General features: G+C 49.2%; 1 protein-coding gene across 1 annotated transcript in view; it reads left to right on the plus strand.

The window, feature by feature from the left end:
* MAP3K15 (mitogen-activated protein kinase kinase kinase 15) overlaps nucleotides 1-24779 on the plus strand; it is a 133969-nt gene that overhangs the window by 98782 nt on the left and 10408 nt on the right. The window contains exons 16-23 of the mRNA XM_011995799.1: nucleotides 2412-2542; nucleotides 2776-2881; nucleotides 14570-14727; nucleotides 20164-20347; nucleotides 21128-21287; nucleotides 21997-22171; nucleotides 23305-23490; nucleotides 23755-23860. Coding sequence (XP_011851189.1) covers nucleotides 2412-2542; nucleotides 2776-2881; nucleotides 14570-14727; nucleotides 20164-20347; nucleotides 21128-21287; nucleotides 21997-22171; nucleotides 23305-23490; nucleotides 23755-23860 — 1206 coding nt within the window. The remainder of the gene's footprint in view (nucleotides 1-2411; nucleotides 2543-2775; nucleotides 2882-14569; nucleotides 14728-20163; nucleotides 20348-21127; nucleotides 21288-21996; nucleotides 22172-23304; nucleotides 23491-23754; nucleotides 23861-24779) is intronic.

The following is a 24779-nucleotide window of genomic DNA, read 5'->3' on the forward strand; positions in this document are numbered from 1 at the left end:
CTTGAGCCCGTGAGGTCAAGACTGCAGTGAGCCAAGATCATGCCACAGCACTCCAGCCTGGGTGACAAAGCGAGACTCTTAAAAAAAAAAAAAAAAAAAAAAAAAAGCAACAGACCTTTTAGATGTTGGAGAGTTGGATACTTTCCAAATGTCATATAAGCAGTCTGTTTCTGGTTTGTTGATGCAGTTTGTTCAACCCACAAATATTCATTGACTGTCTACAGAGAAAACAGTCTTTGGCCTTGAGGCCTTCACAGTCTAGGAGTTAAAAGATGGATTTGGACAAGGGTGCAGAAGAGGGAACATAGGTGTTAAAGTGACAATGCAAAGTAGCATTTTGATGATGAAATCAAGCACCAGTGTTTTATCCACAAAAATCCCTGAATTCAAGAGGTAGGGCACAGGTGGGGAGTTCCTGGGATCTGGAGCCAGACCATCTAGTTTGAATCAGTTCCTCCATCCACAAGCTGTGTGACTTCAGGCAAATTGTTTTCCCTTTCTGTGCCCTCAGTTTTCTGATTGAATAAATGAACTGTAAAATTGGAGTAATAATGACTCTGATAATTGGAGTAATAATTATTGGAATAACAATAATGCTGTCTCAGTGAGCTGTTGGGTGGATTCTGTCTGGCAGAGAACAAGAGCTCAGTAAGTGCTCATTGAAACAATAAAACAAAACAAACTCTTCAATAAAATAATAGTTATCTGAGTACAGATGCTGAAACCTCAGTTAGAAATCTTCATTCATTCACTCAACCGACAGTTATTAAGAGTCTACTATTACAGGAAGAGTCTTAAGTATATTTATTAAGAGCCAGGCAGTCAGCCAGGCACAGTGGCTCACGCCTGTAATTCCAGCACTTTGGGAGGCCGAGGCGGGTGGATCACTTGGGGCCAGGAGTTCAAGACCAGCCTGGCCAACATGGAGAAACCCCCTCTCTACTAAAAATACAAAAAATTAGCCAGGTGTGGTGGCGTGTGCCTGTAGTCCCAGCTACTCTGGAGGCTGAGGCACAAGAATCGCTTGAACCCGGGAGGCGGAGGTTGCAGTGAGCCGAGATCATACCACTGCACTCCAGCCTGGGTGACACAGTGAGACTCTGTCTCCAAAAAGAAAAGAAAGAGCCAGGCAGTGGGCTAGATTTTCAGGGTTATGTTAGGATAAATGAAGTAGTTTCTTTTCCCCTGAAGTTGGTCATAGTCTGTCAGAAAAGTTGTCCATTGCTGCTTTTTTCTTTTTTCTTTTTTGAGATGAAGTCTCTCGGTCTGTCGCCCAGGCTGGAATGCAGCGGTACGATCTTGGCTCACTGACTGCAACCTCTGCCTCCCGGGTTCAAGCAATTCTCCCTGCCTCAGCCTCTCAAGTAGCTGGGATTACAAGTGCGCGCCAACATGCCTGGCTAATTTTTGTATTTTTAGTAGAAATGGGGTTTTGCCATGTTGACCAGGCTGGTCTTGAACTGACCTCAGGTGATCTGCCCACCTTGGCCTCCCAAAGTGCTGGGATTACAGGCGTGAGGCACTGCACCCGACCCATTACTCTTCACATTAGTTGATAACCCCATCCCAGGTCTTAGGTTTAAGGGTATTAGCAGAATCAGAGACAGATGTTTTCATCCCCTTTTACAGATGGGGAGACCAAGGTAGATCAAGGTCCCATAACACTGTGTAAGTGGGAAGCTGAGACCAGCTGATGTCTGAGGGCCCGTTCCTGCCAGTGAACAGGACGTCCTGCAGCTCACATGATGTCCTTCGAGACGTGGTCACAGCGTCCTGAAGGGAGCTTTTCTTTTGGCCCAAATGTTCAGTGTTTAATAGTGTAATTGGGGGAAGTGGTTCTTGATCAAGACAGTCCTACCCTGTGACCTGCCACTGTGGCTTTCTCGCACTGAGGACAGAGAGACCCAACTTCTTCCAGTCCTAGTCCTTGTCACCCTAAAGGGCCCCGCACTCTGGACTTGTCCACTTCTGATTACAGGAAAGATACAAAACGTGGCTTTGACCCAAGCAGAATGGCTGAGACAGACCTGCTATAAACAAGTGTCATGGGACCTGAGTTATCTAGGCCAGCAGGCCATGCCCCTCAAGTTGAGAGAGAATTATTTTGCTCTCCTCCTAACTTCATGCAGCTGAACAGAGCTAAACCCACAATTGGCCCCACTGAATTTCAGGGGCACAAGGGGTTTGTGTTCACCCTCCGCCTCTGGTCAGGTTCATGTGCTGCTTCGCTTCCAGTCCGTTCCCTGGCTGTAGCTATAGTGGGGAGGAAACATGTTGCATTTCGCCCAGATCCAATGGTGTTGGTGTAAGCGCTTATGTTAGGTTAGAAACCTCACCTCACTTTATTTCCCTGAACTCTTACCATTGAAACTTTCTCTTCCTGCTACGTTTTTTGCCGTGACTGTCTCTAGGAAGCCTTTCGGCTCTTCTGCGATCCAAATGGGGGCCGATGAAGGAACCGACGATCAAGTTTTACACCAAACAGATCCTGGAGGGCCTTAAGTATCTCCATGAAAACCAGATCGTGCACAGAGACATAAAGGTACTTGCTTTTTAAAGCTGACGAGGTTGCCTTTGCTCATATCAGGTCACGAGAGCTGTCGGTGGTATCTGCTGAGTGACTGGCTGACAGGGGTATGATTTAGCACAACCGTCCCCAAAATGCAAAGTCTAGTTTCCCTAGAGACTTGTGACGGTTTCCCAAGGTCCAGATCTGTTTCCTATGAGTTCGTTTCAGCCGGTCTTTTAAGCACTTGATGTTGTTCTTTTCCAAAGGGCGATAATGTTCTGGTGAACACCTACAGTGGAGTGGTGAAAATCTCCGATTTTGGGACCTCAAAACGTCTTGCGGGTGTGAACCCCTGCACAGAGACTTTTACTGGTAAGCGGACCAGAGCTTGGCGTGGGGTGCCCATCCCGCAGTTACGCTTTCTGCACAAGCTGTGGTTGTTCAACCGTTACTCAGTGAGCACCTTCTCGGAGCAGAGTGAGCAATTTACTTGAAGTGGACGGTGTATTGTCCCCAAATTCAAATTGTTTTAACTTTGTCATAGTGATGCACTTAGCCAGCTACTTGTGGCAACAAGCTTGCCCTACTTTCTTCTTTGTCATCCAGAAGTTGGGTAGATGGAGTGCTCTGCTGAGGTGCTGAGGTTTTTCTTTTTCTTTTTAAGACGGGATCTCACTCTGTCGCCCAGGCTGGAGTACAGTGGCACGATCTCGGCTTACGGCAACTTCCACCTCCTAGGTTCAAGTGGTTCTCGTGTCTCAGCCTCCCAAGTAGCTGGGATTATAGGCGCGCCCCCTACCACGCCTGACTAAGTTTTGTATTTTCAGTAGAGACAAGGTTTCACCACGTTGGCCAAGCTGGTCTCGAACTCCTGACCTCAAGTGATTCGCCCACCTCAGACTCCCAAAGTGCTAGGATAGATTACAGGTGTGAGCCACTGTGCCCGGCTTCTGCTCAGGCTTTCTGAAGGTCCCTCAACCAATCAGCAGGATGGCAGCACATCTCTTTAAAGTTAATAGCACATTATTTGAAATTGTAGGTAATGCTGAATACCAATATTCCTCAGACAACTGATTAAGACATTTTATTGGTCTGTCATAAAAATAACCTGTTACCGTAGTGAATTCTGGTACCTTGTGTTTTGACATGATTGTGTTTCCAAGAGAGGCTAATTCTTCCTGGGGAATGTGGTATTCTAAGTGATTTTGAGGAATTGGATTTTCTTGTCCGTGTGTCAGTGATGGAATAACGAGCATTGAGAGGGACTGGGTTCAAAGGGTGGTATACAATTACCAGCTAGTTTCACAGTTGCAAGATCAATAAGTAGAATGATGGTCAAAAGCTACCTGTGGCTATTGGAAATTCCTGCTTAAACCTGACTAGTAACAAGAACTTTGATCATTGGAAAGAAGTACTGATTTTTGAATAAGTAAAGGTTTGTAGTCCCCCAAGGAGTAGTGTAAAGATCACAAAGATCTTGCTTGATAGAATTATGAAGCAGCTGAGGCCTGGCATAGTGGCTGACACCTGTAATCCCAGCACTTTAAGAGGCCAAGATGGGAGGATCACTTGAGGCCAGCAGTGCAAGACCAGCCTGGTCAACATAGTGAGACCCCATTTCTTTAAAAAAAAAAAAAAAAAAGAAACAGCTTTCATAGGCTGGGCACTTTGGGAGATTGAGGCAGGAGGATCTCACTTGAGCTCAGGAGTTCAAGACCAGCCTGGGCAGCATAGGGAGAATCTCATCTCTACAAAAAATAAATAATCATTATTACATGTTATATTTATATATTATATAATAATTATGGCAAATTATTGGCTGGGTGTGGTGGTGTGCACCTGTGGTCCCAGCTACTAGTGAGGCTGAGGTGGGAGGATCTCTTGAGCCCAGGAGGTTGAGGCTGCAGTGAGCTGTGATGGTGCCACTGCACTCCAGCTTGGGTGGCAGAGCGATACTCTGTCTCAAAAAAAAAAAAAAAAAAAAAAAAAAAATCAGCTCTTAATATAGCTCTGAAATAAGGTATAAAAGACAGGTGACTGTTCTCTATCTCTGCAGTCACTAAAGCTGTAGAGTGGACAGCTTGAGTCTTATTTTTGGTGAATAATGTCTCAGCTTTGAAAGCCTTTTTGTCAACGAGAGAGTTGTTGTGTGTCAACCACTGGACACCCACAGTGGAGACACATTCACCATCTAAAGAGAAGTTTAATACATCACAAAATGACTTCTCACTTGTAACACAAGGGAGGTAGTGTGCCTGAAAATGGGAAAATATTATACCAGGGACACTATCAGAATCTCCCAAAGAATGAGTGCATTGAATTTTCATTCATTGTTTCTGGTATAAATATACATATACATCTATCAATATGTGTATATGAATATGTATGTATGACTAGCACTTTATTTTCTTTTAGCATTTTACTACCCTAATTGAAAATAACTTGTATCCTCCTCTTTGGAAGCCAACAATTAGCTTGGCAATATGTAGCAAGAGGGGCTCTGATATGACAAGGAGTTATTTCAAGACATAAAACCCCCAACAATTTATCTCATAATTAGCATCCCTGAGGAGGAAACAAACTCACAAAGAAAACACATGTATAATTCATCCTTGCATATCACATTTCCCAAGTAATTGGCTTGGGGAGGCACGGATTTTGCATTGCAAAAGAATGCAGGGGTGTTTGGGGGATAATAAAGAAGGGGTCTCATTTTGGTTAGGAAATTCCCCTGCATATAATTGCTCTTTGCAAAACAGAGCAGTTCTGTGAGGAAATCTCAGCTGGTTGGTGCAGAACTCTGGGTCGGTGGTTGCTCAGCCTGGCAGGAGAGCCAGAGGGTTTCAGGCAACTTCCTGGCCTGGAGCCCTCCCTCAGTGTGTTCCTCTGAAGGGTTTGCCCCACACATGGGAACCTGTGAGAACGGGAGGGAGTTATAGCCAGGGTCAGCCCCCACTTGTCTTTTTTTTAACAGCGTTATCGAGGTATAGCTGACATATCATCAGAGCACCCCTTAGAAGTGCACAATTCATTGGTTTTCAGTAAATTTACTGAGTTACTCAGCCATCACCACGATCCAGTGTCTGAACCTAGCAGCCCTCATGCCCCTTGGTACTCAATCCCCATTCCCACTCCAGCCCCAGCTTATCACTCATCTGCTTTGTTGTGTTTGTGTGACTTTGCCCATTGTGGATATTCACATGCATGGAATGAATACAATATAGGGGGTTTTGCATGTAGCTTCTTTCACGTTGAGTCCTGTTTTTGCAGTTCCTCCATGCAGTGGTGTGTATGGGTATTTCATTGTTCTTCATGGCTGAATGGCATTCCATTGTGTGGAGAACCACATTTTGTTCATCCATTCACCAGTTAACAGTCATTTGGGATTGTTTCTACTTTTTGGCCACTGTGGATAATGATACTGTGAACATTCGCATACAAAGCGTGTGTGAACATGTGTTCTCAGCCCTCTGGGGTAGATACCTAGGAGGAGAACTCAGGACAGGAGCTCTGTTCCTGTCTGGCTGCAAACATCGTTGGTTCAAATTCTGGCCCAACCACTTGCTGGCTGTGTGACCTTGGGCATATTACTTAACCTCCATGTGCCTCAGTTTCTTCATAAGTAAAATAGAAATGCTCGTCGTACCTACTCATAGGGTTTTTATGAGAGTAAAGTGAGTTACTGATGAAGTGCTTTGACTGGTCCCTGGCACATAGCAAGTGCAATTGAAGTGTTTGCTAATTAAATACTCACTTGTACTTAGAAGTCATGGGTTATTAGAGCTGGAAGGAGCCTTTAAGAGAACTGAGTTTAGGTGTGTAACTTATGTGTTGAACCCATTGGACTCAAAGGGTATAATCACAAAAGCCACTGGATTTTTCTCTCCCACTTTTCATCCTGCCTGGGGCGGGATTTCTTTCCTTTGACTTTTCCAGCCACCCTTACATAACAGAGAAAGTCATACCGACACTTGAAGGAGCGCACACAGTCTGAATTCAGGAATTAAAAAGGACTTATTGCTTGAACCCTGGAGGCGGAGGTTGCATGAGCGGAGATTGCACCACTGCACTCCAGCCTGGGCGACAGAGCTAGACCCTGTCTCAAAAAAAAAAAAGAAGGATTCAGGCTAATACACTGATCAACACTCTGGTCCTCATTCAAAAGTCAGACCGCTCTCCCCTCTCCCTGCAGGCAGCGACCTGTGGTCAGGAGCAGGGTGTTGGCTTCTTCTCTCTAATCACCAGTTGCAGAAAGGAAAGGACAGGAACAGGGAAAGTTGTCACTTGACTAGCACTGTTGGAAGCTGGCTTTGCATGCTGTGGGCCTGGCTGATGTTTAGTGATTTTCCCTCGCCGGCTCTCTCTGGATGTAACGCCTGTGTCGTGGGCAGGGGCCTGTCCTTTGTCTGACTGCCCCTCCTCCCAGTCATTTACCGCTTACATCACATCCTCCCTCCATCTTTCTGTTGAGGGTTTCAGCTCGTGGAGGACTGTGTGTGAGCAGGAATTCCTTTTCTTTTTTTCTTTTTAATATTTTATTGGGCAGCCCTGGAACCAGAATAGGTTCTGAGAGAGACTCCCAGGATTCCTTTTAGGAAGACCATAGGCCGGGCACGGTGGCTCATGCCTGTAATCCCAGCTTTCTGGGAGGCTGAGGTGGGAGGATCACTTGAGCCCAGGAGTTTGAGACCAGCCTGGCCAACATAGTGAGACCCCGTCTCTACCAAAAATATAAATATTAGCTGGGTGTGTGGTGTGCACTTGTAGTCCCAGCTTCTCAGGAGGCTGAGGTGAGAGGATCACTTGAGCCCAGAAGAATGAGGCTGCAGTGAGCCATGATTGTGCCACTGCACTCCATCCTGGGCGACAGAACGAGACCCTGTCAATCAGTCAATCAATCAAATAAATAATAAAAATAAAAGATAAACCCTAAGCCAGTATTTCTGTAATAGGTCCCCCATCTGGTGTCCTGGGTTCATGAAGCTTCAGCCCACTGTTGAGAGGGTGTGGCAGTATCCCCAGACCGTACAGCCCCCTGTCTGCTGCTGGGAGTTACCTTTGCTCCCTTGGGAGCCAGTCCACTGTGTAATTTACCTACAGGAACAGATACACACGGAGCTGAGTCGGCTCAGTGAAGCCCCCTTCAAAGGCTTTGGGTTAGGAACAAGTGGCGCCCCCTTCCCACCAGACTCATCCCTTGGGCAGGTCAACTAGGGTAGTCCCCTGGACCATGGGAAGATTGTACCTTACTTTTCTTTTCTGTACTTGATTAATATGAAATTTCGAAATTTGGGCTCTAACGGTATCTCTAAGATGTACTGATCGTGACTTGGTATTGAGTGGCTTGAATTGCCCTGGGCCCACACGCTTTTGGGGACAGTCCTGCCCCAAATCCTGTAACTTGGGAGAGGGTAGGCAGCCCAGCATCTCTCTCTCTGAAGAAGCTGCCTCAGCACCACCCCCTACACTACTCTGTCAACTCTCTCAGCCCCTTGATCAGAATAGAAGGTTCCTGGGCCTCAGTTATAAACTCGTGTCTTCTGTCGTGTGTCTTCTTTGCTGGTAATCTTAAAATCCTGTTGGACAATTCTCCAGGAGTCCCCAATGGATTTTGTGCCCCAGGGGGTCTGAGTCAGTGCCTGCGGGTCTCTTGGTCACCTTGTTCTGAACTCTGCACCAATGCACTGGTGTGGGTACCTAAGAGCCATAGTGGGCTGTGACCAGTGACCAGTGTGTTAGGGCATACCTTGGAGGAAATATAGTTTAGGGAGCATATGGGGCCCCAAGAGAACCAGATTTTTATTTATTATTATTATTTCTTTAGAAATGGAGCCTTACTCTCTCGCCCAGGCTGGAGTGCAGTGGCATGTTCTCAGCTCAGTACAACCTCCTCCACCCAGGTTCAAACGATTCTCCTGCCTCAGCCTCCCGAGTAGCTGGGACCACAGGCGCGCGCCACCGTGCCCGGCTAATTTTTGTACTTTTAGTAGAGACAGGGTTTCACCATGTTGGCCAGGCTGGTCTCGAACTCCTGACCTCAAGCCATCCGCCTGCTTCGGCCTCCCAAAGTGCTGGGATCACAGGTGTGAGCCACTGTGCCTGGCCTATGAGAGCCAGATTTAAGGCAACCCAATTTTCCAGGAGTTGTGCATGATTCAGATGCCCCACAATGCCATCTTCACTTGGTTTTCTCGACAGAATCCAGCCTTTGGGATAGCTGATGCACACACCCAGCGTGCGTCCCACCAGGGAGTGTTCCCTTGAGTATTTGAAATAGTTGTGTGTGTCCGTCTCTCTGTTGGCAGTACTGAGAGTGAATGGTTACCCTGTGAATACAGTAGTGCATAAAATGGAGCACCCAGTTTTCCATTATTGCCCTGTACCTTCCAGTGACATGGAAAGATGCTCCAGTATGGTTTTGGAAATCCTTACATGCTCTTACTCAGGCAGCTTTTTTTTCCAGCAGTGCTGCTTCTTGATGTAGCATGTGGATGAGTGATGTCATGGTGTGTAGTTCTGAACTTGGAGGTAGAAGACATGGGTTCTAGCCTAAGTGAATCCTTTAGCCTCTCTGAACCTCAGTTGCCTCCTGTGTGAAGCAGGAATAATGGTAGACAGTGCTTCCTCTGCCCAACCTTCCAGAGTCGTTTGAGTCAGATGGACAAAGCTACATGGAGACAATTGGTAAGCCATCAAGTGCTCACCAGAAGTCAGATTTGTGGCAGGCAGCCTCCAAAATGACCCCCAATGATCCCTACCTCCTGATAGTCACACCCTTGCATGGTTCCCTCCCATTGAATGTGGACTGGACTTAGTGACTTGCTTCTAATGAATAGGAAGGAGTGGGAGTGATGGTGTGTGACCTGGAGACTAGGTCATAAAAGGCAGTGTGCCATTCCTCTTTCTCTCGGATCACTCTCTCTGAGGGAAGCCGTGTCTCAAGCCAGTCCTATGGAGGATCCCATGTAGTGAAAAACCGAAACCCTCCACTAGCTCTATCCTTAGTGAGTGGGCTTGGAAACTGATCCTCCAGCCCCAGTCCAGCCTTCAGATGACTGTAGCCCCAACTGCTGTCTGGACTGCAACTTCCTGGGAGACCCTGAGCCAGGTCCACCTAGCTAGCTAGTTGCTCCTGGATTTCAACCCTTAGAAACTCTGTAAGACCTAACTGTTTGTTGTTTGAGTTGATAGATTTGGGGGATCATTTCTTAAACAGCAGTAAATAACTAATATGAATGCCATTATTAAGTCCTTGCCTTTAGAAAGAGTGCTGTTCACCATGGCTCCATATTTTTAAAAATCTGCAAATTTATTTTTAACTTTTGTGGGTATATAGTAGGTATATATATTTATGGGGTATATAGACTATTTTGATGCAGGCATATAATGTGTAATAATCACATCAGGGTAAATAAGGTATTTATTACCTCAGGCATTTATCCTTTGTGTTACAAACAATCCAATTATGCTCTTTTCATTTTTTTTAAATGTACAGTTTTTTTGTTTTGTTTGTTTGTTTGTTTTGACACAAGGTCTCACTCCCATCTGCCCAGGCTGGAGTGCAGTGGCATGATCTTGGTTCACTGTAGCCCCAACTTCCTGAGCTCAGGTGATCCTCCCACCTCAGCCTCCCAAGTAGCTGGGACTACAGGTGTACACCACCACTCCTGACTAATTTTTTGTACATTTTTAGTAGAGATGGGGTCTCGCTCTGTTGCCCCGGCTGGTCTCAAACTCCTGGGCTCAAATGATCCACCCACCTCGGCCTCCCAAAGTGCTGGGATTGTAGGCATGAGCCACCATGCCCGGCCAAAATGTATTGACTATAGTCACCCTGTTGTGCTATCAAATACTAGATCTTATTCATTCTTTCTATTTTTTTTGTACCCACTAACCATCCCCACCTTCCCCCAGCCCCCACTGCCCTTCCCAGCCTTTGGTAACCATCCTTCTACTCTCTATGTCCCTGAGTTCTATTGTTTTGATTTTTAGCTCCCACAAATAAGTGAGAGCATGTAATGTTTGTCTTTCTGTGCCTGACTTATTTCGCTTAATATAATGACCTCCAGTTCCATCCATGTTGTTGCAGATGACAGGAGCTCATTCTTTTAATGGCTAAATAGTACTCCATTGTATATAAGTACCACATTTTCTTTATCCATTCATCTGGTGATGGACACTTAGGTTGCCTCCAAATCTTAGCTATGGTGAAGAGTGCTGCAGCAAACACGGGAGTGCAGATATCTCTTTGATATACTGATTTCCTTTCTTTTGTGTATATACCTAGGAGTGGGATTGCCGGATCCTATGGTAACTTTCTTTCTTTTTAGTTTTTTGAGGAATCTCCAAACTGTTCTTCATGGTGGTTGTACTAATTTATGTTCCCACCAACAGTGTGTGAGGGTTCTCTTTTCTCTACATCCTTGCCCACATTTGTTTTTGCCTGTCTTTTGGATATCAGCCATTTTAACTGCAGTGAGATACTATCTCACTGTGGTTTTGATTTGCATTTCTCTGATGATTAGGGATGTTGAGCACCCTTTCATATGCCTGTTTGACATTTGTATGTCTTCTTTTGAGAAATGTCTATTCAGATCTTTTGCCCATTTAAAAAAATCAAATTATTAGATTTTTTTCCGATAGAGTTGTGTGAGCTCCTTATGTGTTCTGGTGATTAATCCCTTGGCAGAGGGGTAGTTTGCAAATATTTTCTTCCATTCTGTGGGTTGTCTCTTCGCTTTGCTGACTGTTTCCTTTGCTGTGCAAAATCTCCAAATTTAGAATTAAGCAGACTAAATAGGCTTCAATTATGAAATAATTGTACCAGGATGGACAGTTATTTGACCAGAGCCAATTAGCATTAGCCATTTATGTTTGGTATAGCATTTTTTTCTACTGCTGGATACATCTATAAATGTATTCTCTTGCTCTTTGAAGAAATAAATTTAGTGATTATATTAGGGTCCAGGCAGAAAAACAAAAATAACCCCAGTTATTTCCACGGAGAGAATTGAATAGAAATAACTGTTTGCTGGGTACCAAAAACCAAAAAGGCAGAAAGGGAAGCCCTGAGGTATCAGGAAGCCTATCCCCCTAGGGCTTGGGGGTCAAATGGGAGGGTGAGATTAGAACTTGTTGGAAGGGAGTGTCACCAGGCTGGAGCAGGTACCTCTGAGGGGCAAGATGAGGCTGGTTCTGGAAGTATGGGGTGACACACAGCTGGAGACTGGGGCCAACTGAGGGTCCAATGTCAAGCTTAGGGCCACAGCAAGCACACAGCAGGTCTCCACTCCCTCCCACATCCTTCCAGGGTCTCTCTTTAGCGCCACCTGCTTACAGAGCCTAATGGGGAGCTGTAAGCAAAGCAGAATCCCAGACTCAGCCTCACAGAGCAGAGCTGAGAGAGGATAACTTCATAAGAAGCACAGTGTCGGATCCTTCCTCAATTAGAGATTCGTTAGAAGGCACATTCCCTGCCAAGACCTCTCCATCTGTTACAGCAGCAAGAGCCCATAGGGGATATTATGTCACCGGACGTTCCCTTCTTGGGGCTCTGGGATTTCCCAACAGGGCATCAAGTGTAATGTGCCGCCATGTTGCCCAACTCTGCAGCTCACTGAACACTTCCCCGCCAGGGCATCAGCTCTGGAGACCAAAGCCATCATTTGTGCCTCACCGATCTGTTGTGCTCACTGATACAACCCAATTCATATTTAAATTTATATTTAAGTCACTTGGAATTGAATAAAATTAAAACTTAAGAATGCGTTTCTTCAGTCTCACTAGCTACATTTCAAGGGCCCAACAGTCAAATATATGAGGCTAGTGACTACCATATTTAACCACACAGAATAGAATGTTGCCATCATTGTAGGACATTCTGTCCATCACAGCTGCCCCTAGGGTATTTAAAATGGGCACGGAAAGAATGCTAATAAGACGTGGGATCTTCCAGAGGGGCGCGTAGTAGGTGGCTTCTCCAAACTTTCTTTTTAGCCAGTGCGCCCTTTGCTTTCTTTCTCTCTTTTTTTTTTTTTTTGAGACTGAGTCTCATTCTGTCACCAAGGCTAGAGTGCAGTGGTGTGTTCTCAGCTCACTGCAAACCAGGTTCAAGGGATTTTCCTGTCTCAGCCTCCTGAGTAACTGTGATCACAGGCACCCACCACCACGCCTGGCTGATTTTTGTATTTTTAGTAGAGACAGGGTTTCGCCATGTTGGCCAGGCTGGTCTCGAACTTCTGACCTCAGGTGATCCGCCCACCTTGGCCTCCCAAAGTGCTGGGATTACAGGTGTGAGCCACCGTGCCCGTCCCTGCTTTCATTGATTAAAACTCGGGAAACCTTTGGTTGTGTAATCCTGAGATAGTTCTTTGAATTTCTCTGGGTTTCAGTGTTCTATTCATGCGTGGCCAAGATCATCTCTGACTTTGCTGTCTTCTTTGCCAGCCCCCAGTAGCTGCTGTCACTTCCACACGTGTCCCCTTTGCACAGGCTGAGTTTTAAGGAAAACAAAGGATGTTATTCGCAGAGTCCTTTACTGACCTCCCCTTGTGCCATCTCCCCTCAACAACCCTTCAGCTTCCCGCCGCCACAGCTGATCACCACCTTCCCTGTGGCACACCTCTGGTAGCTTGTGACCCACAAGAGCACGTCCAAACCCAGAGCCCTGGGCCCACCCAGCTTGCCCCTGGGCCTGTGCTCTTGCCATTGCCTCCTTAACTCTTCCCACACCCTGCCCTGTGTCAGACATGGCTTGTTCCCCAGACCCGCTGTCTGTCTCACACCCATGATCCCCTTTGTCCAGCTCTCCGGCCTTCACAGTAGGACCCTGCTTCCCTGACCACCCTGGCTACCAACCCAGCAAAGTCACACTTTACCCAGGCTGCTGCCCACTAAGGCCTGAGCCTGGCAGGGGTGCTAGAACCCAGGTGGGACTCTTCCAGCAGATGACTTTGGGCTGCAGACTCCCCAGCGGCCTGGCTGAAGCCCTCTCTGGGCTGCTCTGCCATCCCAGATTGTCCCCGATTCTGCCTTCCCCTCCGCTCCCAGGTGTTGAACCTGCCGTGTGGTCTGTAGCCGGCCCTGCCCGCCCTGGTCCCTCCCACTTTGTCCTTCAGAGACTTTCTCCCCAATAAATCTCTCGTATGTTTCATCTCGTCTTGGCATTTACTCCTCAGAGACCCAAATGGACACAGCCATAGATTTCCCTGACCCGAACCAGGCAGAGAGTCAAACCCTATTTTATTAATGTTCTTGTAGCCTTCTGTGTATTTCTCTGTCCTAGTACCTACCACATTTTGCCATTACTGCCACCGCTGCCAGCATTCTGTCTATCTCCTCCACTAGGCAGCTCCCTACCATCAGGCTGTGTTTCTCACGTTCTGGCTTCCCTGTATTTGGCATGTACTAATATGTGCTGACTGAATTGCGCGATTTGTCCTTTGAGGGGCCAGGCAGTCCTCTCTCCACGTGGTTAGTATTAAAGGAAGGCATGTTGCATGTCTCTGGTCAAAGAAAGATGCAACCAGGCCAGGTGCAGTGGCTCACGCCTGTAATCCCAGCACTTTGGGAGGCCGAGACAGGCACATCACCTGAGGTCAGGAGTTCGAGACCAGCCTGGCCAACATGGTAAAACCTCGTCTCTACTAAAAATACAAAAATTAGCCGGGCATGGTGGTTTGTGCCTCTATTCCCAACTACTTGGGTGGCTGTGGCATGAGAATCGCTTGAACCCGGGAGGTGGAGTTTGCAGTGAGCCGAGATCACGCCACTGCACTCTAGCCTGGGCGACAGAATGAGACTCTGTCTCAAAAAAAAAAGAAAAGAATTTATGCATGGGACAAGACTCCATCTGCCATTCATGAAGCCATTCATTTCACAGTTAGTGGTGGGTTTTTTGTTTTGTTTTAGAGACAAGGTCTTGCTATATTGCCCAGGCTGGTCTCCAACACCTGGGCTCAGGTGATCCTCCTGCCTCAGCCTCCCGAGTAGCTGGGACTACAGGCCACTTAGTTTCTGAGCAATATGGTACCCACAGTCTGTTTGTTTTTTTCCAAATAGGCACCCTGCAGTACATGGCACCTGAGATAATTGACCAAGGGCCTCGTGGGTATGGTGCCCCAGCCGATATCTGGTCGCTGGGCTGCACCATCATCGAGATGGCCACCAGCAAGCCTCCGTTCCATGAGCTCGGTGAGCCGCAGGCAGCGATGTTCAAAGTAAGTCATGCTTTGTGATTGAGGTTGGGCGTGGTTGGGAAGTAGAATTCAAAGCAAAGCCTCCTCCCAATGCAGAAAGCCTCTCCACAAAGGTAGGAGAGAAGGAAACCGTTTTTTATTGAATAAGCATTAAACCAGAGTGCGAGATGCGCCACAGGCGATCTGCTGAGACTGCAGGGACGGAAAGCAATCTCACAGCTTCAGAGAGCCGAGCAGACACAACCCGTGACGTCTGGGATCTCAAGAGAAACCAGAACCGGCCCTCAAGTAAGACAACTCGGTGGCGCCATTTGTCACACAGAGCTCATCTTAGACTCACCTGGTGATTGGGGGAACCATTTGTGTTCACTGTTTGGCTTCATCCAAAGGAAAATATCGGCCGGGCCTGGTGGCTCACACCTGTTAATACCAGCAATTTGGGAGGCCGAGATGGGTAGATCACCTGAGGTCAGGAGTTAGAGACCAGCCTGGGCATCATGGCAAAACCCCATCTCTAATACAAAACACAAAAATCAGCTGGACGTGGTGGGGCACGCCTGTAATCCCAGCTACTTGGGAGGCTGAAATAGGAGAATCGCTTGAACCCGGGAGGCAGAGGTTGCAGTGAGCCGAGATTGCGAGATTGCACCACTGCAGTCCAGCCTGGGTGACAGAGCGAGACACCGCCTCAAAAAAAAAAAAAAAAAAAGGAAAACACTAAACTCGTATCTTTAAGACAGTAGGTAGTTAGTTTTGGAGTGAAGCCACCACCAAAGTGAAAAAGCTACCTTCCTATTTCTGGGGAGAGCAGAGTTATGAAAAAATTAATAAAAGATGACAAGTTTAAAAAAAAGAAAAGGAAACTAGGAGATAGAGACCCTCTCTTCTTTGATGATTACATTTCAAAGAGATGGCTTCCAGGTCCTTGCAAAAGACATTTCTGGCAAGAGGCTTATTTAGCTGTTTGAAAGATTCACATGTAATTTGGAGACAGAAAGAACCTTACAATTATAAGTTCTCTGAAGTCAAGGCTCTAAGAAAGCTGGGTGGGGTGAGGGTGGGGGAAGGCCCTTTCCCCTTTTTTTCAACAGGGAGAATCCAGGCCCTTAGTTTCCCTTCATGTTTGCTCTTACAGTGGGTAAGACTCCAAGGCCATGTGGGGTCTGTGCCTTTGGGGGACAGGTTTCTGACTGGCTTCTGGAGAGGTGGGAGTTGGGCTATCAGGTAAATATAGCCCTTATCATTCCAACAACCCTCCCGGAGCTAACAGGAAGGGCAGTCCATGTGCTGGGGCCAGCATAGTGTAGATTGAGCATTGTGGGTGGGGGTTTTTACGGCTGAGCAGCCAAAATGGTGGAAAGGGATGTCCTTCCTTGTGGCCTCACGGGAAGCTGATGCCAGGACACCCCTGTGTACCCAAGGTCAGGTGTGCAGCTTCTGGCCTCGTGTATACTTAGAAACATGGAAGGGGCTTGATATGGTTTGGCCGTGTCCCTACCCAAATCTCATCTTGAACTGTACTTCCCATAATCCCCACGTGTTGTGGGAGGGACCTGGTGAGGAGAATTGAATCATGGGGGTGATTTCCCCCATCCAGTTCTTGTGATAGTGAGTTCTCACGAGATCTGATGGTTTTATAAGGGCTTCCCCCTTTGCTGGTTCTCATTCTCTCTCCTCCCGCCCTGTGAAGAGGTGCCTTCTGCCGTGAATGTCAATGTCCTGAGGCCTCCCCAGCCACGTGGAACTGTGAATCAATGAAACCTCTTTATAAATTACCCAGTCTCAGGTATTTCTTCATAGCAGCATGAGAACGGACTAATGCAGGGCTCTGGCCCTCGGATGCCGTTTCCAGCACTGACCTTCCATGGAGCATTGGCTTGAGAGAGCAGGCTCACAAAAGGACGAATGGCCATTGCTTATGGATGATGGGGCCACAGTGTGTGGACATGGGCCTGATAGAATGCGATTCCAGAGGCCTCTTCCTGGCTTCTCTGCCAAACATGGTGTCTTCATGGCGTGCGTCTGTGCCGGGCTCCCTGCTTGCCTCTTAGGCAGAAGGAACTTGGAGGTGTGAGTATGGGTTTCTGCCGGTTGAGGTGAGGGCAGCACGTTCAGTGGGTCCCGAGTGCTGCTGCTGCCTGTTTGGGTGCCTTGGCTGCTCTCTTAAGCCTGGCCAGGCCCCTGAAGAAGGTTCTCAGGGCTTCTCGCCCTCCTGTCAGCTGCTGGGGTTCAGAGCCAAGGCCAAGACCTCGAGTCGACAAGAGTCTTCTGACACCTACAGTCCCAAGAGGACCCTGAGTGCCCCTGGGCTGGAAGACAGCGACGACCTTCCTCAGCACTTTGACCATCTGCGGTGGACCCTGTTGGGGCCATTGTAGATCTAACCTGCAGCTTCCGTAGCAGCGTTGGAATAAACAGCAGCGGGTGATGAGAAAAACATGAGGCCCACCTGAGAGCCATGACTGGCTGCTTTCTGACCAGCTGACTTCCGGGAAACCTGGGAGAGGGCTGAAGGCTGTGACTGGCTCGATTGCTCAATAGGGCGTGAGTGGCTCCCCACCTCCACTTGTTTTTGTTTAGCTAATTCACTGTACAAAGGCTTTTTTTTTTTTTTTTTGGACAGAATCTTACTCTGTCGCCCAGGCTGGAGTGCAGCGGTGCGATCTTGGCTCACTGCAGCCTCTGCCTCCCGGGTTCAAGGGATTCTCCTGCCTTAGCCTCCTGGGTAGCTGGGGTTATAGGCGTGGGCCACAATGCCTGGCTATTTTGTAATTTTAGTAGAGATGAGGTTTCACCATGTTGGCCAGGCTGGTCTGGCAACTCCAGTGATCCACCTGCCTCCGCATCCCAAAGTGCTCCTCGCCCAAGTGCAGGCGAGGGCCACCGTGCCCAGCCTGTACAAAGGGTTTGAAAATGTATTGACTTCTTTGGATGGCATATGAAGTCACTTTTCATTGCCAATGAGAAAGTTATTATTAAATAAATAATGGCCCCTGTGTTATTTATTTCTGGGACCCTTCAATGCTTTAGAAAAATTTCAAGAAACTTCTAGGCAGTATCTGAAACAAAGGAAACTCTCTTTCCCCCGAAGGGACTGTTGCAGATTTAACTGTGTCACCCAAAAATGATCTATGAAGTCCTAACCCCCAGTACCTCAGAATGTGACCTTCTTTGGAAATAGGGTCTTTACAAAGAAAATCAAATGAAAATGGGGTCTGGAACATGGGCCCTAATCCAGTATGACTGGTGTCTTTATACTTTTTTTTTCTTTTTTTAATCTTTTTATTTTTTTAACTAGTCAAGTGAAACAGTGGGAGTGGAGAAGGAACAAAGAAATCTGTAACTGTTTGTCATCGACTAGCTGCAAACACTACTGCACTTGGACCAGCCTGGTGTCTTTTAAAAAGGGGGGGATATTTGAGCCAGGTGCAGTGGCTCACCCCTATAATCCCAGCACTTCGGGAGGCTGATGCAGGAGGATCACTTGAGGCCAGGAGTTCAAGATCCCCTGGGGCAACATAGCAAGACCCTGTGTCTACAAAAGATTAAAAAATTAGCCCATTTGGTAGCACACACCTGTGGTCCCAGCTACTCAGGAACCTGAGGTGGGAGGATCCCTTGGGCCCAGGAGTTGGAGGCTGCAGTGAGCTATAATCATGCTACTGTATTCCAGCCTGGGCAAACAAGTGAGACCCTGTCTCAAAAAGTTGGGGGGTGGGGGTGGAGACTTGAACATATATGCTCAGAAGACAAAGTGCGATTCCCAGGGGAATGCCTCGGGGAGGCAGACGAGTGAGGGGGGTGCATCTAGGAGCCAAGGAGTGCCAGAGACCACCTGAAGACCACGAGAAGCTAGAAGAGGCAAAGGGGGATTCCCTACATGTTTCAGGAGTCCCTGGCCCTGCCAACACTTGGATCTTGAACTTCCGGCCTCCAGGAATGTGAGATAATAAGCTCCTGTTGTTTCAGCCACCCAGTTTGTGGTATTTTGTTACAGTGGCCCCAGGAGACCTATATGAGGACCTTTTGGGTCACAGCAAAGCACCCTTAAAGAGGACATCCCGGCCAGGTGTCAGCGTGCTGCCCACATTTGCTGTCTTCTGAGAGCCAGGGGAGAGGCCACCCTTTCCTCTTCACGTTCTTGCCTGAATGTTGGTCTTTGTATCCTAGCGCCTGTGAGCACTGCCGACTTAACCTCCCTACCGCTCAGGTGAGAGGAGCCACCTGTGAGGCGCCCTGCATTGCAGACCTGGTGGGGGGATTTCACCCAGCATTTAGTGTTCTTCGAATCCGTAACTCCTGAGCTGGGCAGCCTGGCCAGGAGGAGCGGTGCGTTGGAAACAGCACATGGCCATGGCTGCCAAGTCAAGGGGACATGAAGTCGGGAGGCTCTACCCTCTACACTGCAGCACTCTGAGCTCTCTCGGCGGGGCTCGTGGAGGCCGAGCCAGCCCCCAGGAGCTCTGAGGAGCTGGGAATGGGTGTGGGTCTGGAGGACAAAACAGCTTCCATGCCTGGATTGTTGGGTGGGCTTGGAAAAGACACAGAGTGGACTGCGAAACTGAAGGTGACAACTGCTAAAAAGATGAGAGGGCCACCCTACTGGGAACAGTTATGAATGAGGGGCTATGTAACATGTCATGGAAGCATGCCCATGTCACAGCAAGATGTGACAGCTCAGAACCAACTCTTGCCTCCCTACAGGTCACAGGGACAGAGAGCCATTACTTACCTGTCTGTACGTGGGCAGCCTCAAGGTTTTGTCTGCTTGTGGTTTTGAGCTGGAGGCTGGGAATCTAGGCTGTGGATGCAGAGGGATTGAGAGGTGTTAAAGGCATCTCTTGGGGACCCTGTGCGTCAGGGAACAGGTAACAGATGCCTTTGAGTATCCTTAGAGGACATGCCGCCCTAGGCTGTGGCCCAAGTCCCATCTCAGTTCTCTACTGCTATGTACCAAACCACCCCAAAATTTCAGAAGCTTAAAGCGATGGCTTTTTCTCATGCCTCCGTGAGCTGTTGGCTCTTCTGTGGGTCTCGCCTGGGCTCACTCACGTGGTTGCAGCTAAGGTGGTTTGGCTGGAGCAGAGTGGCCTGAGAGGCCCCTCCCTCGGGGCAGTTCCAGCTGGGATGGCTGGGGCGTCCTCTCCACCGGGTTGTGCCTCCTGGGCTTCCTCTCTGCATGGTATTCTCGGGGCTTTAAGGGGGACTAGCGGAGCCACAAGACCTCTTAAGGCCCAGGCCCCGAAACTCTCACCATGTCACTTCTGTCACCATCTGTTGGTCAAAGTCAAGTCACAAGATGCCGGGGGCAGGGCGGGTAATGGACTCCACCTCGGGGTGGAGGCATGGGTTATGCCCGCCCTGTGCCAGGTGTACAGGAGCTTTGGACTGAGACGTGGATACCCGAATTCACCCAAGGCCTCACTGACACATCGGTTGTCTCTCCCTTAAACACAGGTGGGCATGTTTAAGATCCACCCTGAGATTCCAGAAGCTCTTTCAGCTGAAGCCCGAGCCTTCATTTTATCCTGTTTCGAGCCTGACCCCCACAAACGTGCCACCACCGCTGAGCTACTGAGAGAGGGTTTCTTAAGGCAGGTGAACAAGGGCAAGAAGAACCGAATTGCCTTCAAGCCCTCAGGTGAGGCCTCCCTGGCCAGCTGGGGCAGCACCCTGGCCACATGAATGCTGGGCCCCTGGGCTTCTCTGCTGCTCAGGAGGGCGAGTTCTGGCTGTCCAGAGTACTGGGCTGCTCACGTCATGCCCATTTTTGTAAAGAGTGACGGGACCTATGCAGTAGGTTTGGAGGTTGTCAAAATTTAACTAATAAATGCACCTGGATCTTCTGACGGAGGCCCGGGGCGTCTCTGGGTGGCTGGACTGCCCTCTGCTGGAAGTTGTTCCTTCAGGATTGGGAAGAGAGTGGGGGGGGCTAGAGGTACCCCAGCTGGGGTTCTTTGTCTTCCCCACGTGCAGAGCCTGGGGCTTCAGTTTTGGAGCCTGGCTTGTCATCATGTGCCAACCCTGACCTTGATGAAAGGATGTGTCAGGGAGGTTTGCCTGAGGTGGCTGTCCTGCAGGCCACCGAAGTCCAGTGACACCTTCTGGGGCAGTAAGTCCTAACTGGCAATGATGTAAGAGTGGCCCCTGAAAAGGAAGCAGTTTATCCTCTTTTCCCTGGTACCGATCAGGGTCAGAAGCCACCACAGAGTGACTCAGCAACTTGCTGCATGAGGGACCCCCGACTGCATGCATCGGAGTAGAAATACAGCACCTGGGGCCCATACCCCGCCCGACCCACATTTCTCCAGGATCCTGGGTGCCTGGGCAATTCACCTGGGCCTGAGGGGCTGCCAGGGACTCAGCCCTACCTCGTCCCTCTCTGAGGCTCCCCATTCGGTGTCTGGCTGTCCCCCTACAGAAGGTCCCCGGGGTGTCGTCCTGGCCCTGCCCACACAGGGGGAGCCCATGGCCACCAGCAGCAGTGAGCACAGCTCCGTCTCCCCGGACTCCGACGCCCAGCCTGACGCACTCTTTGAGAGGACCCGGGCGCCCAGGCATCACCTTGGCCACCTTCTCAGGTACACCCGCATCCTGTCCCTCTGCTGCGGGCCTGAAAGGGTGCTGGCAGTCCTCTGCCACAAGGCACCTCCCTGGGCCCAAGCAGATGGCCGCTGAGGGGTTTTGCTTCCCTTCTGCAGGGCAGTACGGCGGCTGGGCGGTCCCATCCTGGCAAGGAGGGCGCTTCATTCACTCGCTGTCCCTGCCCTTCCCTCCCTGTCCTTTCATTCCCCACATGTGCCCTCACCCATCTCTCCTCTTCCCTTCTTTCTCCCCTCTCCTTCGATACTTCCCCTTTTTCCTCTTCCTCTTCTCTCTCCCCATCACCTCCCCTCGCCCCCTCTGTCCCTTCATCTTCTGGCTCCTTCCTCCTCCTGTGCCCCTCCTCCTCCCATCCTTCTTTTCCTTCCTCTGTCTTCCTCCTCCCCCTGTCCCCCTCACCTTTCCTCCCTCACCTCTCCTTCTGCGCTTGCCCCCTTCCCTCCCTCCCTCCTCCCCCTCTCCTGGGAGGCTCCTTTATCCCGCCTCCCCCTCCTTCTGCTCTCCCCGCTGCTGTGGGGGTTGACAGAACACTGCATGTCTGTCCTTCCTCTGACAATTTCATCTTCTTGAGCACAGGGACTGCGTCGCAGTTACCTCTCAGCCCTCCTCCAGGGCGTCCTAATGTGACACACTCCCGGGGACAGTGCCCCGGCACGCACAGAGATTGTCACACGTGTTTGTCCACAGTGTTCCAGACGAAAGCTCAGCCTTGGAAGACCGCGGCTTGGCCTCATCCCCGGAGGACAGGGACCCAGGCCTCTTCCTGCTGCGCAAGGACAGTGAGCGCCGCGCCATCCTGTACAAAATCCTCTGGGAGGAGCAGAACCAGGTGGTTTCCAACCTGCAGGAGTGCGTGGCCCAGGTGCTTGCCCGAGGGAGGGCACCGACTCTTCCCGCTCCCTCTGCCCAAGTCCCAGTCCCCAGACAGGTCCCGTCAGGGACCTCGGTTCCTGCCGCCCTGGAACATCTGCATAGTTACAGTGATCACTGTAAATGTTTCCCTAATGTCCTTCCCTTCCCCAACAAAGCAATAGAAAATACAAAGAAAAAAGCTCTGCCGAAACATGGATTTGCAGATACCGCAGTGATTCTAGGCATTGGTGGGGCGGTGCTGCCACCTGGTGAAAACCAGCCAGATTGTAGCAGAAAGCCCGAAGCACTTTCTCTGGCCTCTGTCATGATCCGGTTTTGAGTCCTGGAGTGAATCCCCAACTGTAGGACATGCTAGAGCTGCCCTCAGAAGCTGGGAGAACAGCCACCTTGGGGAAGGTGGTTATGGGTGAAAATATCTGACTTTGAACTAGGGCGCAGGACTGGTAAACCGATCCCCCTCCCTTATTTCAGTTTATTATTATTGTTTTTTAATCTTTATTATTTTTTTTTAGACAGTCTCACTGTCGCCCAGGCTGGAGTGCAGCGGTGTGGTCTTGGCTCACTGCAAGCTCCACCTCCTAGGTTCAAGTGAATCTCCCGCCTCAGCCTTCCGAGTAGCTGGGATTACACGGTGCCTGCCACCACACCCAGCTAATTTCTGTATTTTTAGTAGAGATGGGGTTTCGCCTTATTGGCCAGGCTGGTCTCGAACTCCTGACCTCAGGAGATCCGCCTGCCTAGACTTCCCAAAGTGCTGGGATTACAGGTGTGAGCTACCACGCCCGGCCCCCCCTCCCTTATTTTGGATGGAAAAGGGCCTTTTAGGAAAAGGCTGCTGCTCCGCTCTGAACTATGTCTATGGCCTTGATGGGGGCTCTTACAAGGGGTTAAACAGGAGGCCATTCACAGAGGGGCTTAGCCGTGCACCCACCAGGGAGAAGAGGCCAGAACCCTGACAGGAAGGTTCTGGAGGGAATTCCAGGAACCAACAGAGACCCCTTCTCACCTGGGAGTTCCACAAGTTTCTTAGCGAATGGACCATCTTGCTTCCGCCAGTATGTTCTGAATTCTCGCTTTCTCAATCCGACTCACTCGGTGAAAATGATTTGTGTGTGTTGTCAGAGTTCCGAAGAGTTGCATCTCTCAGTTGGCCACATCAAGCAAATCATTGGGATCCTGAGGGACTTCATCCGCTCCCCGGAGCACCGGGTGATGGCGACCACAATCTCAAAGCTCAAGGTGGACCTGGACTTTGACAGCTCGTCCATCAGTCAGATTCACCTGGTGCTGTTCGGATTTCAGGATGCCGTAAGTGCTCCATCTGGCCCTAGGGAACACACCAGATCGTGGAATTCAGTGACCATTTACTCCATAGCCCCCATCTCTTCTTAACTGTGTGCACCCGAACTCTGAGCTTCAGCAGCTCCTCCTAAACAGTGAAGTCCAGGAAGTGGCATCTGGGTGAACTGGCCAATTGCATGCGGTCCCCAAGAGGATGAGTATAGATTGTCATGATTCTCCGTGCAATGCACTAGAAATCTGGATTTTTGTGATTTTTCTTTGTTTTTTTAGGTAAATAAAATTTTGAGGAACCACTTAATTAGGCCCCACTGGATGTTCGCGATGGACAACATCATCCGCCGAGCGGTGCAGGCCGCGGTCACCATTCTCATCCCAGGTGAGCGCCCCCTTTGTGGTCAAGGTCAGCTTTAGGCCGTGAAAAGATAAGAAGTATCCTCTTCATTCAACAGTTGTTGCTTTTCTCTTTTCCATCTTGGTTATCTACTTCCTTGCAATTAAATGCATGTTGTCATAGACCTCTTGCAGGGCCGATTCTGCAGTTCTGAGAGCATCTCGTGGTGCTGTATTTACATGTCCCTGAAGCATAATGAAGGTGACTGCACATAGACTAAACTCACGATCTCAAAAGGGAGCATGGGGCTGGGCACGGTGGCTCACGCCTGTAATTCCAGCACTTTGGGAGGACGAGGTGGGCAGATCAACTGAGGTCAGGAGTTCGAGACCAGCCTGGCCAACATGGTGAAATTCCGTCTCTACTAAAAATACCAAAAAATTAGCCAGGCTTGGTGGCACATGCCTGTAATCTCAGCTACTCGGAGGCTGAGACAGGAAAATCGCTTGAACCTAGGTGGTGGAGGTTGCAGTAAGCCGAGATCACGCCACTGCACTCCAGCCTGGGCAACAGAGTGAGATTCCATCTCAATAAAAATAAATAAAATAAAAATAAAATAAAAAGGGAGCATGGGGCCAGAGAGGAAGGATCCTCCAGTCCCCTGGTATCCCCCTCATTGTGCACTGAGGAATGCCTTCTGGGTAATTGACAATACAGTGGCTCAGATTCCTCTCTCCGAATCATCACATAGTAGTTACAGAAATCTTGGGTTTTTGTCGATTTCCTTTTTGTTTTTTTTTTTTTTGTTGTTGTTGTTTTGTTTTTTTGAGACGGAGTCTCGCTCTTTCGCCCAGGCTGGAGTCCAGTGTGGCGATCTCAGCTCACTGCAAGCTCCGCCTCCCGGGTTCACGCCATTCTCCTGCCTCAGCCTCCCGAGTAGCTGGGACTACAGGCGCCGCCACCA

This window comes from Mandrillus leucophaeus, unplaced genomic scaffold (assembly GCF_000951045.1).
Source record: "Mandrillus leucophaeus isolate KB7577 unplaced genomic scaffold, Mleu.le_1.0 Scaffold499, whole genome shotgun sequence".
NCBI classification, from domain to species: Eukaryota; Metazoa; Chordata; class Mammalia; order Primates; family Cercopithecidae; genus Mandrillus; species Mandrillus leucophaeus.